This window comes from Panthera leo, chromosome A1 (assembly GCF_018350215.1).
Source record: "Panthera leo isolate Ple1 chromosome A1, P.leo_Ple1_pat1.1, whole genome shotgun sequence".
Classification (NCBI taxonomy): Eukaryota; Metazoa; Chordata; class Mammalia; order Carnivora; family Felidae; genus Panthera; species Panthera leo.
The window spans coordinates 202,569,520-202,583,518 of NC_056679.1; the positions used below are offsets into that span (position 1 = coordinate 202,569,520).

Genomic DNA, 13,999 nt, shown 5'->3' on the forward strand with positions numbered 1-13,999 from the left:
CTTCTTATCTGTGGAAGAATATTCTCTGTGACTAATCAAACCCATATGATTCTGTGGCCACTGTTCTTACAGTTCCATGGAAACCACCCCCCCACCCCCACCCACACACACACTCTTCTCTGAACCTGTGCTCATGGCACTATTTCACTCCAGTGTCTTCCTTCCCATCCCATTTATTTGTCTTGTCCATCCTGATGGCCTAACCAAAGTAATCCCTACACTTTTTTCAGAGCCTACCTAAGGTTCCTCATGTCACCAAAGCGTATAGAACTAGACTGAGACAGATGATGTAGTGTCTGGACTTCTAGATTTTTATCAGGTTAAATTCCTTAGCAGACACTTCAGCTTTGGAATTATTCTCAGTCTTGTTTTATGTATTGTGTTTGGATTTCTAATTAACTATACACTCTGGGTTTTTTTTTGTTGTTGTTTTTTTTTTTAATTTCTCTTATATTTCCCATAGTTCCCTTCAAGGTGCTACAGGGAAATCATCTGTTGACTGAATTTATACTGTTCCTTAATTTCCATTCCATTTTGCCACCATTTTCCAGTTTCTTTTAAACAGGGAACCCTGGTTCCATACAAATTTTAGGATTGCTTGTTCTAGCTTCGAGAAGAATGCTGGTGCAATTTTGATTGGGATTGCATTGAATGTGTAGATAGCTTTGGGTAGTATGGACATTTTAACAATATTCTTCCAATCCATGAGCACGTAATGTTTTTCCATTTCTTTGGATCTTCTTCAATTTCCTTCATAAGGTTTCTATAGTTTTCAGCATACAGATCTTTTACATCTTTGGTTAGGTTTATTCCTAGGTATTTTATGATTTTTGGTGCAATTGTAAATGGGATAAGTTTCTTTATTTGTCTTTCTGTTACTTCATTGTTAGTGTATAAGAATGCAACTGATTTCTACACATTGGTTTTGTATCCTGCGACTTTGCTGAATTCATGTATCAGTTCTAGCAGACTTTTGGTGGAGTCTGTCGGGTTTTCCATGTATAATATCATGTCATCTCCAAAAAGTGAAAGCTTAACTTCATCTTTGCCAATTTTGATGCCTTTGATTTCCTTTTGTTGTCTGCTGATGCTAGCATTCCCAACACTATGTTAAACAACAGCAGTGAGAGTGGACATCCCTGTCATGTTCCTGATCTCAGGGGGAAAGCTCTCAGTTTTTCCGCATTGAGGGTGATATTAGCTGTGGGGTTTTCATAAATGGCTTTTATGATGTTTAAGTATGTTCCTTCTATCCTGACTTTCTCGAGGGTTTTTATTAAGAAAGGATGCTGAATTTTGTCAAATGCTTTTTCTGCATCGATTGACAGGATCATATGGTTCTTATGTTTTCTTTTATTAATGTGATGTATCTCATTGACTGATTTGCAAATGTTGAACCAGCCCTGCAGCCCAGGAATGAATCCCACTTGATCATGGTGAATAATTCTTTTTATATGCTGTTGAATTGGATTTGCTAGTATCTTATTGAGAATTTTTGCATCCATATTCATCAGGGATATTGGCCTGTAGTTCTCTTTTTTTTGCTGTGTCTCTGTCTGGTTTGGGAATCAAAGTAATGCTGGCTACATAGAATGAGTCTGGAAGTTCTCATTCCCTTTCTATTTGTTGGAACAGCTTGAGAAGATAGGTATTATCTCTGCTTTAGACCCCGAATAGCCAAAGTAATTTTGAAGAAGAAGACCAAAGCACGAGGCATCACAATCCCAGACTTTAACCTCTACTACAAAGCTGTAATCATCAAGACAGCATGGTATTGGCACAAAAACAGACACATAGACCAATGGAATAGAATAGAAACCCCAGAATTAGAACCACAAAAGTATGGCCAACTAATCTTTGACAAAGCAGGAAAGAATATCCAATGGAAAAAAGACAGTCTCTTTAGCAAATGGTGCTGGGAGAACTGGACAGCAACATGCAGAAGAATGAAACTAGACCACTCTCTTACACCAGTCACAAAAATAAATTCAAAATGGATAAAGGACATGAATGTGAGATAGGAAACCATCAAAACCCTAGAGGAGAAAGCAGGAAAAAACCTCTCTGGTCTCAGCTGCCACAATTTCTTACTTGACACATCCCCAAAGGCAAGGGAATTGAAAGCAAAAATGAACTATTGGGACCTCATGAAGATAAAAAGCTTCTGCACTGCAAAGGAAACAATCAACAAAGCTAAAAGGCAGCCAACGGAATGAGAAAAGATATTTGCAAATGACATATCGGACAAAGGGCTAGTCTCCAAAATCTATAAAGTACTCACCAAACTCCACACCTGAAAAACAAATAATCCAGTGAAGAAATGGGCAGAAAACATGAATAGACACTTCTCTAAAGAAGACATCCAGATGGCTAACAGGTACATGAAAAGATGCTCAATGTCACTCCTCATCAGGGAAATACAAATCAAAACCACACTCAGATACCACCTCACTCCAGTCAGAGTGGTTAAAATGAACAAATCAGGAGACTATAGATGCTGGCGAGGATGTGGAGAAACGGGAACCCTCTTGCACTGTTGGTGGGAATGCAAAGTGGTGCAGCCATTCTGGAAAAGTGTGGAGGTTCCTCAAAAAATTAAAAATAGATCTACCCTATGACCCAGCAATAGCACTGCTAGGAATTTACCCAAGGGATACAGGAGTGCTGGTGCACAGGGGCACTTGTACCCCAATGTTTATAGCAATACTTTCAACAATAACCAAATTATGGGAAGAGCCTAAATGTCCATCAACTGATGAATGGATAAAGAAATTGTGGTTTATATACACAATGGAATACTACGTGGCAATGAGAAAGAATGAAATATGGCCTTTTGTAGCAACATGGATGGAACTGGAGAGTGTTATGCTAAGTGAAATAAGTCATACAGAGAAAGATCCCATATGTTTTCACTCCTATGTGGATCCTGAGAACTTAACAGAAGACCATGGGGGAGGGGAAGGGGAAAAAAAAAAAAAAAAGGTTAGAGAGGGAGGGAGCCAAACCTTAAAAGACTCTGAAAAACTGAGAACAGGGGCACCTGGGTGGCTCAGTCGGTTAAGCATCCTACTTCAGCTCAGGTCACGATCTCGCGGTCCGTGAGTTCGAGCCCCGCGTCAGGCTCTGGGCTGATGGCTCAGAGCCTGGAGCCTGCTTCTGATTCTGTGTCTCCCTCTCTCTCTGCCCCGGCCCCGTTCATGCTCTGTCTCTCTCTGTCTCAAAAATAAATAAAATGTTAAAAAAAAAAACCTGAGAACAATCTGAGGGTTGATGGGGGGTGGGAGGTAGGGGAGGGTGAGTGATGGGTATTGAGGAGGGCACCTGTTGGGATGAGCACTGGGTGTTGTATGGAACCAATTTGACAATAAATTTCATATAAAAAATAAAAAATAAAATAAACAGAGAACCCTGGTTTTGATGTAAACCTGACAGCTACAAGACTTCATTTCCCAGAAAAGTCCCTCATTGACGTCACCTAAGATCCTGTTAGAAAAATGCAGTGTCAGCACCTCACCCACGCACGCGCGCGCGTGTGTGTGTACGCACCCCCCCCCCCCATTTATTGAATCCTAATCTGCTTTCAGCAAGACATCCAGGCAATTTTTATGCATATTAAAGTGTAGGAAGCACTACACTGAAGATTCCAGTATGAATCAGTTGACCCTTAATAATACATGACAATAAATAAACCAGAACAAACCATTAAATAATAATACATTAAATAAGCCAAGAAAATGTGTATTTAAATCCCTATTTTATTATTCACATGTGTATATGTTACATGTGAGTGAAAGAAACAAAGAGAGAGAACCAGGGGAAATTTTTGGTGACAAGTAACTCTTTTTCTGTAGAAGACTTACCTCCTAAATATCTACTGAGTATATTTTCTGTTTAGATTTTATTTCTGCTGTACTTTCCTTTTTCATTTGGTGTAAGCCTATTAAGCCACATAGGAAAACAGAGCTGTCAGGATATCTCTTCAAAAAACACACTTGAGGTAGCTAAGAGCCAAAATCATTTGATGAATTTTTTAAAAGCTGGCTGCTTTTTAAAGGCATTTATAATTCAAGGTGTTTGATTAACTTTTAAAGAGTTGAGTGTTGGTAGATTTAAAATCAAAAGGAAAGACTTGGAGTGGTCCAGTGGATTTTTAAAGATGGATAGAACTAGGAAAACTGTGGTCTTACCCTTCTTAGCTTTGATACTATTTATGTGATTTTTGTTCCAATCACATAACAGATCCCCTTTAATCTTCTGTATGTGACATGGGCTAACATGGGCTGGCAGTGATTGTTTTTTATCTATTCAACAGATATTCTGGAAATTACTGAGGTAGTCCGTCAAGTCTTTTTAACTTGCTAAAGACAAGTGGTATAAATATATAGTAGATAACGGTTTATAGTTTTGTGTAAAGCAGATTTTATGTAGACATTAGGCAGTTGAAAGAGTCACAGTAGAAGTTAAAGACACATACATCGTAACAAAGGGGAAGGGGTGAGAGGTTTAGGAGTGGGAACTATAAACCTTAATGAAAACATCTGTATATCCAACAGAATGAAACAATCATGTCACAAACATGTTTGTAATCAATAGGAACCAGATAAAGGATAAGGGCAGTCTGGTGGATAGGTCCGAGCTCTTCAAACAGAAATGGCTATTTGGAATGTTGTGCTCAAATGTGAGCACTTTGTTTTATAACGAATGTTTGCACACTGATGTTAGTCATTCTGTTCTTAATTTATTGATTGGGGCGCCTGGGTGGCTCAGTCGGTTAAGCGTCCGACTTTGACTCAGCTCATGACCTCACGGTTTGTGAGTTCAACCCCTGCGTTGGGCTTTGTGCTGAGAGCTCAGAGCCTGGAACCTGCTTCCGATTCCGTGTCTCCTTCTCTCTCTGTCCCTCCCCTACTTGTGCTCTCTCTCCCTCTGTCTCTCAAAAATAAACATGTAAAAAGCAGGTTACTTACAAAGGTATGGGAAATGATAAATATATTTTACACATTTGAACAGTTATTTGATACATGAAACAGTTACTTGCTTGTTCCAGCAGGTATAGTCAAAATCACAAGGGGAAAAAAAATACAGCAAGAGGAGAGGGAACATAACAAGGAAAGGAAAGGACTCATGTTTTAAGAGTGTCCGCACTGTGGTAGGCTTGTGCCAGGCACTTTGTAAGCACTCTTTTAGTTAATCCTTGTAACAACTTTGCCAATGCTCATCTTGTCTGAGATGCCACTACTGGTCGATATTCAGAGCCAGGGGTGATCACCCTAATTTCTATGCTTTAAGAGAGATGTATTGACCAAACATATGGGGGGAGAGCTAAGACTTTTTTTTTTGGAAAAGCAATAACTTTAGATGATATAAATGACAATTAGCATGGACAGTGGTAGAAGATGCTAATAATTATATAAATATGACTGTGTCTGTGAGAACTGAAATGATCAGTTGTATCTTTAGAAAATAAAGCAAAATTGGATATTCTAGTTATGAGACTATCATAATATAATCTATATGCATAATTATTCCTTTATAATACCTGAAATTGGAGAGATATTATATCCAATCTGTTTCAAAAGGTTATAAAAGATGTGAAACATTTCAAAGTACAAATTTACATCGATTTAATGTTCTATTCTATTCCAAATTCCCTAGATTCCTATTCAAATCCATCTGAGATCTGAAATGTTTCTACTAGCCAAGCTTGATATGCAGATTGATTTCAGCCAGATGTTACCACCTCCTTTGCCATAAGATGTGATATTTTACTAGTTTACTACCACTAAATATAGAAAGATAACAAATACAAATATAGAAAGAAAATGAAAAAAGTGATACTTCCTTTTGCACATTGTATGAGGCACTGGATTAGAAGCCTAAGTAATTTATAGGAAATTAGTATTCTGATACACAATAGTGAATTACTTTTATTTCATGATATTGAATACTTTAAAAAGGGAGCAGCTTCCTGCTTAGGTTACTCTGAGCAGCCAAGTACAAATTTTCCTGTAAATTCTAGAAACTCAAATTAAACTTTTACCTTACAAATCTCTGTCATAAGTTCCTGCTAAGTCCCTGTGTTACTGCAATGTCAAATTCTGTTTTAAGGGTCAGGGAAATGTTTCTGAGTTGCAAAATTGTTGACACCATTTGCCCTACCTTATAAAATGACTTCATATAGGTGGCAGTAATTTCACATAGACTGAAACACATATGATCAAGGTTAACTAATGGCAGCAAAAATAGCGTTGAGTGGTTGATGTATCTCATACCCTAAGGTTTATTAAAAGTATATTTTTAATTTGGTGGGTGGTGGGTCAAATTTTACTTCCTGGGACATACTCTTTATAATGTTGAAATTGAAAATAGTTTTCCAATCTGCCTGTGAGGGGGAGCATTACTGTCACTTTTCCTCTTCAGTAGGTGAAATAAAGTACCCTATAAAGAAAAAAAGAGAATCATACAGAATTAAAATATGCCAAGAACTCAATACTTGTGTTATTTTATTATTTGATTATTTGATTATTATTTAGAAATTTGTATCCAGACAAAGGGACTTATTTCCAAGTAGATTTGCACTAAAAATTTTAAAACAGTGATTGCACCACTGGGAAATTCCTAGTCGAGGTCTCAAAGAGTAAATAAGCAAGAAAAAAAAAAGCAGAAAGATTGGAACAATCAACACAGTCTAGAAAATATGCCATAGGATTCTTTAAAAAGCTTACATCTCTGTAAGATGAACTTGGTTTGTTCTTTGGGAGTTCAATGTTATTTCATTGTGTATTTTGCTTTTTGTGTGAAATCAATCTGAGCACCCCACAGCAAGTTAATTTTCTACCTAATGAGTAAAGACATTATCTACACCGAAGAAAATATTACCATACCTTCTAAACACTTTCTTCATTATAGACATTGAACAAAACCTGCAAAGATATGTTTTGTTGCCTAAAGAAGGTACATAAATCATTTAGCCAGTTCTATTACAAAGGGGAGATACCTCACAGGGGAACTAATACTACATTATCTACAACTTAAGAACAGAACTTAATGTGGGCCTTGGGTTTGTCCACTATCATTACATACTCATAAACATTTTAAAATAATTTTCCCTGGGCTCAAAACTCAAGGTTGCAGTTGCTGGGAGGGATACAATAATGTTACTGTATAGTTACTGTCTTTAAAATGTCTAAAGCCAACGAAGGAGATAAGTGATATTTAAGAAGTGATTATAAAATCCAATACAAGAAAATAAAAATAGTGATAAATTAATATACACATAATTTCTTAACCTAAAGGATAGTATGAGATACAGGTGACTAAATTGTATTTTCTTTCTCTGTTTTTTGCCCAAACCCAAATACACACCCACTCAGAGTAAATACAGAAAAACTCTGTAACACCTAACACAGGACTCTTTTCCCTCAATAAGTGGATCTCCAAAATGACTTAATATTAGAAGCAACTGCTCCATTCACATATTGAATTTGGAAATTCGTGAAATCTAAGACTCTTTAATGATCAGAAGGTCTGCTTTTTTCATTGCTAAGTGTGTGGCATTTTTTGTGTTACTCATGGTAGAAACAAAGACTACAGAGGCTTTAAAAGAAGGGACTATTTTGAAGTGATTTTCACACTGACCAGTGATTTTTCCTGCTCATGAATGAATACACCTTCATTTGTTCGGTTTTTCACTAAGAAATTACTGAGGAGATGCCAAGAGATAATGGCTGAAGAGTTTTGAGTTGCCTCCAGAACTGTGATGACATAAACTTTCAGTTGTTTAAACCTTTTATTTCATTGTTTAGAGTACAGTAGCCAGCAAATTCCATAGTATGATAATATTTATGCTTAAATATTAACCAATATAGATTCATCTTTCTACATATACCTAGTACACACACACACACGCACATGCACACACGCACACACACACATGAACACTCCACAATATTATTTATTAAATTTATAACATGTTACCAGCATGAACAACAGCATAACTGGTTGTTTAGGTGGCATTTCCTAAAATTCTGTCTTCCCAGATTGGTTCAGATGTGTTTCTAAATACTCCCAGAATGCCCACAGTCTGTATTGTTGTTCTTACCAGATTGCATTTAAATGAACTCTTAATTAAGATTAACTCTTTTTTTTTAACCATCATCGTATAAGTAACACAAAAGTAGACATTATGTTTGATTCATATTTCTAGCCTTAACATCAAGTACATAATCCCTACCACATAATTTACTCACAATGTTCATCAACATGAACTGACCTTATTGAAGAGTGTGAATTTAGACCCCTTTCATCCTTACGTTAGGAAACTGTGCGTTTCAGAAATACTTCTGCCATTTCTTTTTTCAAATTGGTTACCTTGAAACTAAATTTTTTAATTGTTTCTGTTTTTTTAGATCAAAGTTCATAGAGTTTAATTAATAAACTTGGGGAAATGAAATAGAAAATTACCACTTATAGATCTATTTAACTAGCAAATAAGGGAATCCGGATTTGCAAATGTTTGCTTACCACATTTTGGAAATCTAATTCTCAAGAAAGAATTCTTCTGAGAAACTCTTGAAATAGAAAGCCACTCTATTCCTTTGGTATATAGGTTTTTATACTGATCTCACTGGGAATATGCCAACAACATAAGGCATACCTGAAACACATCCATCTGAACCCGTGGTCATTTTTCTTGATCACAGGACTTTCTAGACCAATGCTCGGGTTCACTTTGGTTTCTGTCTATATGTTATGATCTGCTTTTTGCCTTCCAAACTTTATAAAAATCTTGTCTGATTACAGTTTTTTCCAATACTTAACTCCACCGTGGATTTATGATTCCATTTTCTACACTTTTATTATTTCAGATGCATTGGAAGGACAGCTGAGGGATAGATAAATCTGTTTCAGCTTTCCATTTGAACTAAAAACTTTAATTGTTTAAAAAACTATTATTTTAAGGTTGCATATTATTAATTGGATATTTTTGTCACGAGGAATTTACTGATAAAAGAGAAAATGCTGCCGGGGTACCTGTGTGCCTCAGTCAGTTAAGCGTCTGACTTCAGCTCAGGTCATGATCTCACAGCTTGTGAGTTCAAGCCCTGTGTTGGGCTCTGTGCTGACAGCTCAGAGCCTGAAGGCTGCTTTGGATTCTGTGTCTCCCTCTCTGTCTGCTCCTCCCCCGCTCACACTCTGTCTCTCTCTCTCAACAATAAATACACAATAAAAAAAAATTTTTTTTAAAGAAAATGCTGCCAATCATTGCTTGATCACACCATGAGACTTTTTTTTTTTTAATTGTAGGTCCCAGTGGTCTTGGAAAGAAAATGACCAAACAAATCTTTCTTTCTTGTTTTTGTAGAGATTTGCTTGCTTACCAAGGGACGCCGCACTGCCAGTGTTCGAGCTGATACATATTGTCGTCTTTATTCACTATCCGTGGACAATTTCAATGAGGTCCTGGAGGAATATCCAATGATGCGGAGAGCCTTTGAGACGGTTGCCATTGACCGACTAGATCGGATAGGTATTCTCTTCAGTTTTATTATCTTTTACATGTACAATTAGGTTATACTCTAGTGGACTGATATATGTTTACAATTGTAAGTCCTAAATGCTATCATAGGTTGCCTTTTAATTAGCATAGAAATAGCAGTTAGCTCTAGCCCTATTTCTACTGTCTAACTTTCTCTTCTTAAGTGTTCTGGATTTATTTAATCATCTCTATTTTTACTAGCTGCTCAGTCTGATTTCCCCAGTGATGCCAATACAATTTGAATCTTCAGGTAAAAAGCAATGATAAAAATTTTAGGTAGCACTAAAATAGAACTAAAATTATAATAGTATGAGTCTATATTACAAACCAAATTTTGCTACAAGGTTTTTAAAAAATTTTTACGTATCACCTTTACACTTTTATCTATATATTGAGAACTGAAAACTTGTGTGTTTTAATTGTCTCAGTAGAAGCTTCTTGAAATGTTTGTAATACAGACTCAAGCAGGAAAAACCTTGATAGAAATGCCCTACATAGATGCTTTACTTTGTAAACATCGACTTAAAGTCTTCTCTGCTCTCAAATAAGAATATATAAATTAGACTTTACTAGTTACACTAGTTTAAAGGTTTGAATAATTGCTATAGTAAAGTTAAATCAGATTGGCTTGCTATTAGCTTCCTAAAATATGCTGGAACATTCTGATATCAGAAGGTAGTAAGCGTTTACTCTCTACACCTAAATCCTCTTCCCCCCACCCTACCCTGCCCTGCCCCCGCTTCACTCTACTCAATTTTCATAATCTATACAATTTTCAGTATAGATATCATTTCCCTGTAGAAATCTCCCCTGACCTCCCACCGCTACGCGGCTGAATATCCTAGGTATGTTCTCCCATCCCCGCCTAGGAATTTCCTCCATCACAATACTGCCTTTATTATTGTAATTGCTCTAACAATGCTAAGATTTGTGAATGTAGAGAACACGTCTAATTCACTATTACATTCACAGTACCTAGTACACAACGAATATTCTTGAAGAGAGGTGGTAGGGAGGGATGAAGGAATCTGTGATCTCAAAGGTGATGGGGTTGGGATCACTTGGAAGTAAATGTGCTTCATTCTCATTAAAGGTAAGGCTTTTTGAAGGATGTAGTCTTATGTCAGCTTTTCTTCCGCACATTATATCTTTCTTTCCTTCTATATAAGTGGGATGACAGAGGCATAAGAGTCTGAAATTAGGTTAGGAGAAGTAAAGGTAGCTTTTGGACATTATCGTTAGACAAAACACACATAGTAGAAATTCATATTGACAACTCAGACCCGTAACAGGACACAGTGTGGAGAGAGACAGTGCCCATAAAAGTGGGTATTCCTGAAAGCATCTTTACTTCATTTGAAAATACCCTTTTTGTGGTTTGTGACTGCTCATGGTAGAGCGAGAGACTGATATCTGAGCACATGAGGTTTTTCCTAAGCCAGCTAGACATCTTTAGAGAAAGCAATAAAATCACGATATTTTAATAGAGAATTTCTGTTAATCTGCGACAGCTTCACTTTCATCTCACTTATTCCAACTAATTTGTATAAGAAAGTTTGCAGTCAATAATATAGGCAATAAAATTGCTAATAAGCACCAAGCCATTGCAGTTTTGATCCTTATAAAATTCTAACAGTACATTAAAAAGTAGAGTATTTCTCTGTAAGTTCACAGATAGTAACATTACAAAACGTTGACTATTGACATGATGACAAAGAAATATTTCCCTTTTCCATTTTGTGGCAATGGCTTATAAATGTACACCATATGTAGTTAAGACAATAATAATATAATAATATATAATATATATTATTATATATTATATATAATATAATAATATATAATAATAATGCCAAATAAGCATTATATTTATTACCAATATAGCAGTTTTTGTTCTTTAGAAAATTAGAACAATTCTGTAAGGAGAGACAAGTATTTATTTTTGGCAACCATTTAAAATGATAGTTTTCCAGCAGCCAAGTAAATTATAACACATATTTCCATTAAAAAATAGTCCTTCTAACTCTAATTTATTTAGCAATATGGCAAAGTGGATTCACTGTTCAGTTATGATATTTATTTGGGTATTGTTTTATCAGTGATGCCACCAAAAGTTACTGATTTTCCCCTCTTCATCTAATTTTGATTCTATTGATAGTCTGCCAGGGAATGTCTCCTTACTGCAAAGCACTCTAAAGACAACGGCAGGAAGGAGAGGTAATGCTTACTGAGGTCCTCAAGGGAACTGAAAGCTTGCCATACACTGTCCCCTTAATCCTCACAAAGACACTTCAGAAAAGGAAAGATTACGAAGTGGTTCTCAACCTGGCTGTACATAAAACTCCTTTGAGGAAATTTGCTTTTAAAGTACTGAAGTCTGCCCCCATGTCTGGCTATTCTGATTTAATTGGTAGGGTACAGATGAAAATCATTACGTTTTAAAGGTCCAGGGATGAGAAAAATATGGATGTACGCACTGGCATGGGCACTGGTCAAAAGCAAAGGCCTTGCAACAGTGTGCCTGAAACTTGCACGTGAGAATCACCTAAAGATCTTAGTAAAATGCAGCATCTTGTTCGGGGAGTAAGATGGGGCTTGAGAGACAGCTTTTCTAGAAAGAGCTCACATTGACACAGGTGCAGCTGGTTCGTTGTCCGTGGTAAGGATCTACAATCAGATTTGCTGTTTTCCTTCCCCAGTCAGGTTACTTAGTAGTCATGTTTTCCTGGACACTGTTCTTAACCTTCCCATATCCCATTCTCCTTTTGGGTGAAATCGCACTGTAAACACAGCTACTTGCAAGAGTTGAGGATTCAATAAAATACATCCACCTAAAGCCTTTTGTAGAGTACCTGCGATAGTGTGCGTGTCTATTGGCCTTTCTTGACAAAGTAGCTTTAAACTTACGTTTTGCTTCCAGACCCGTCCCGGTCCACATGCCCTTTCTTTTGCCACTCTTCAAAGTAGCCCTCGCGTCAGATATCTCCCTTTCTTCTGTAAGGTGGTTTTTGCCAGATTACAGGCTTCTCGACTTGACTCGCAGAAGGTAAGATTTCCCAGAGAGATACAGGAAGTGCGAAGGGCAGGAGCCATCCTTTTGTCTGGCTCGGAAGGTGAGTACTTGGCTTTTAAGCCTCTTCCAGGAAACACTGGCATACTTCCGCTTTCAGGAGCCACTCTCACTTGGGCTTGTCGTCAGTCGTTTGTAGGCCTTCTAAGCGCCTGTCTTTCTTTCGCCGCCAGGAAAGAAAAATTCAATCCTTCTGCAAAAGTTCCAGAAGGATCTGAACACCGGCGTCTTCAACAATCAGGAGAACGAGATCCTGAAGCAGATCGTGAAACACGACCGGGAGATGGTGCAGGCAATCGCTCCCATCAGTTATCCCCAAATGACAGCCCTGAATGCCACCTCTTCCACCACGACTCCGACCTCCCGCATGAGGACACAATCTCCGCCGGTGTACACAGCGACCAGCCTGTCCCACAGCAACCTGCATTCCCCCAGCCCCAGCACACAGACCCCCCAGCCGTCAGCCATCCTGTCACCCTGCTCCTACACCACTGCGGTCTGCAGCCCGCCGGTACAGAGCCCGCTGGCCACTCGAACTTTCCACTACGCGTCGCCCACCGCCTCCCAGCTGTCGCTCACGCAGCAGCAGCAGCAGCAGCAGATCCAGCAGCCCCAGCCCCCGCAGCCCCCGCAGCAGCCCCCGCAGCCCCAGACGCCCGGCAGCTCCACGCCCAAGAACGACGTGCACAGGAGCACCCAGGCGCTCCACAACACCAGCCTGAGCCGAGAGGTCAGGCCCCTGTCGGCCTCGCAGCCCTCGCTGCCCCATGAGGTTTCCACTCTCATTTCCAGACCTCATCCCACTGTGGGCGAGTCCCTGGCCTCCATCCCTCAGCCCGTGACGGCTGTTCACGGCCCGAGCCTTCAGGCAGGGGCCCGGGGCACTGTCCCCCAGCGAGTCACCCTGTTCCGACAGATGTCGTCGGGAGCCATTCCCCCCAACCGAGGAGCCCCTCCCGCACCCCCTCCACCAGCAGCTGCTCTTCCGAGAGAGGCTTCCTCAGTCTTAACTACAGACCCAGAGGCAGAAAAGCCACGATTTGCTTCAAATTTATGATCCCTGCTGATTGTCAAAGCAGAAAGAAAGACTCTGATAAACTGAGAATGTTCTCAGAAATTATTTTCTTCTATCTCCTGATAGATTCCTATAGCCTACTATGAAGAGATATTTTAGACAGCTCTGGCCTACATGCAAAATGTAAAATATATAAATATATATCTACTATTCAATATCTATCTAAATTCCCAAGAGAGGTTCAAAAGACCTGTTTAGCATTCAGTGTTATATGTCTTCCTTTCTTTAAATCATTAAAGGATTTAAAATGTTGTTGTAAGATCATTTATTTTTAACCAACTTTTACCGAATTCCTTTGATATATGTATTTCTCTAT

At 38.4% G+C, this 13,999-nt stretch overlaps 1 protein-coding gene across 1 annotated transcript in view; it reads left to right on the top strand.

Annotated features, from left to right (window-relative positions):
- The window catches only part of HCN1 (hyperpolarization activated cyclic nucleotide gated potassium channel 1), a 390,591-nt gene extending 376,804 nt beyond the window's left edge, over positions 1-13,787 (top strand). Inside the window, exons 7-8 of the mRNA XM_042907831.1 lie at positions 9,365-9,529; positions 12,782-13,787. Coding sequence (XP_042763765.1) covers positions 9,365-9,529; positions 12,782-13,665 — 1,049 coding nt within the window. The 3' untranslated portion in view covers positions 13,666-13,787. The remainder of the gene's footprint in view (positions 1-9,364; positions 9,530-12,781) is intronic.
- Positions 13,788-13,999: the final 212 nt, after the last annotated feature.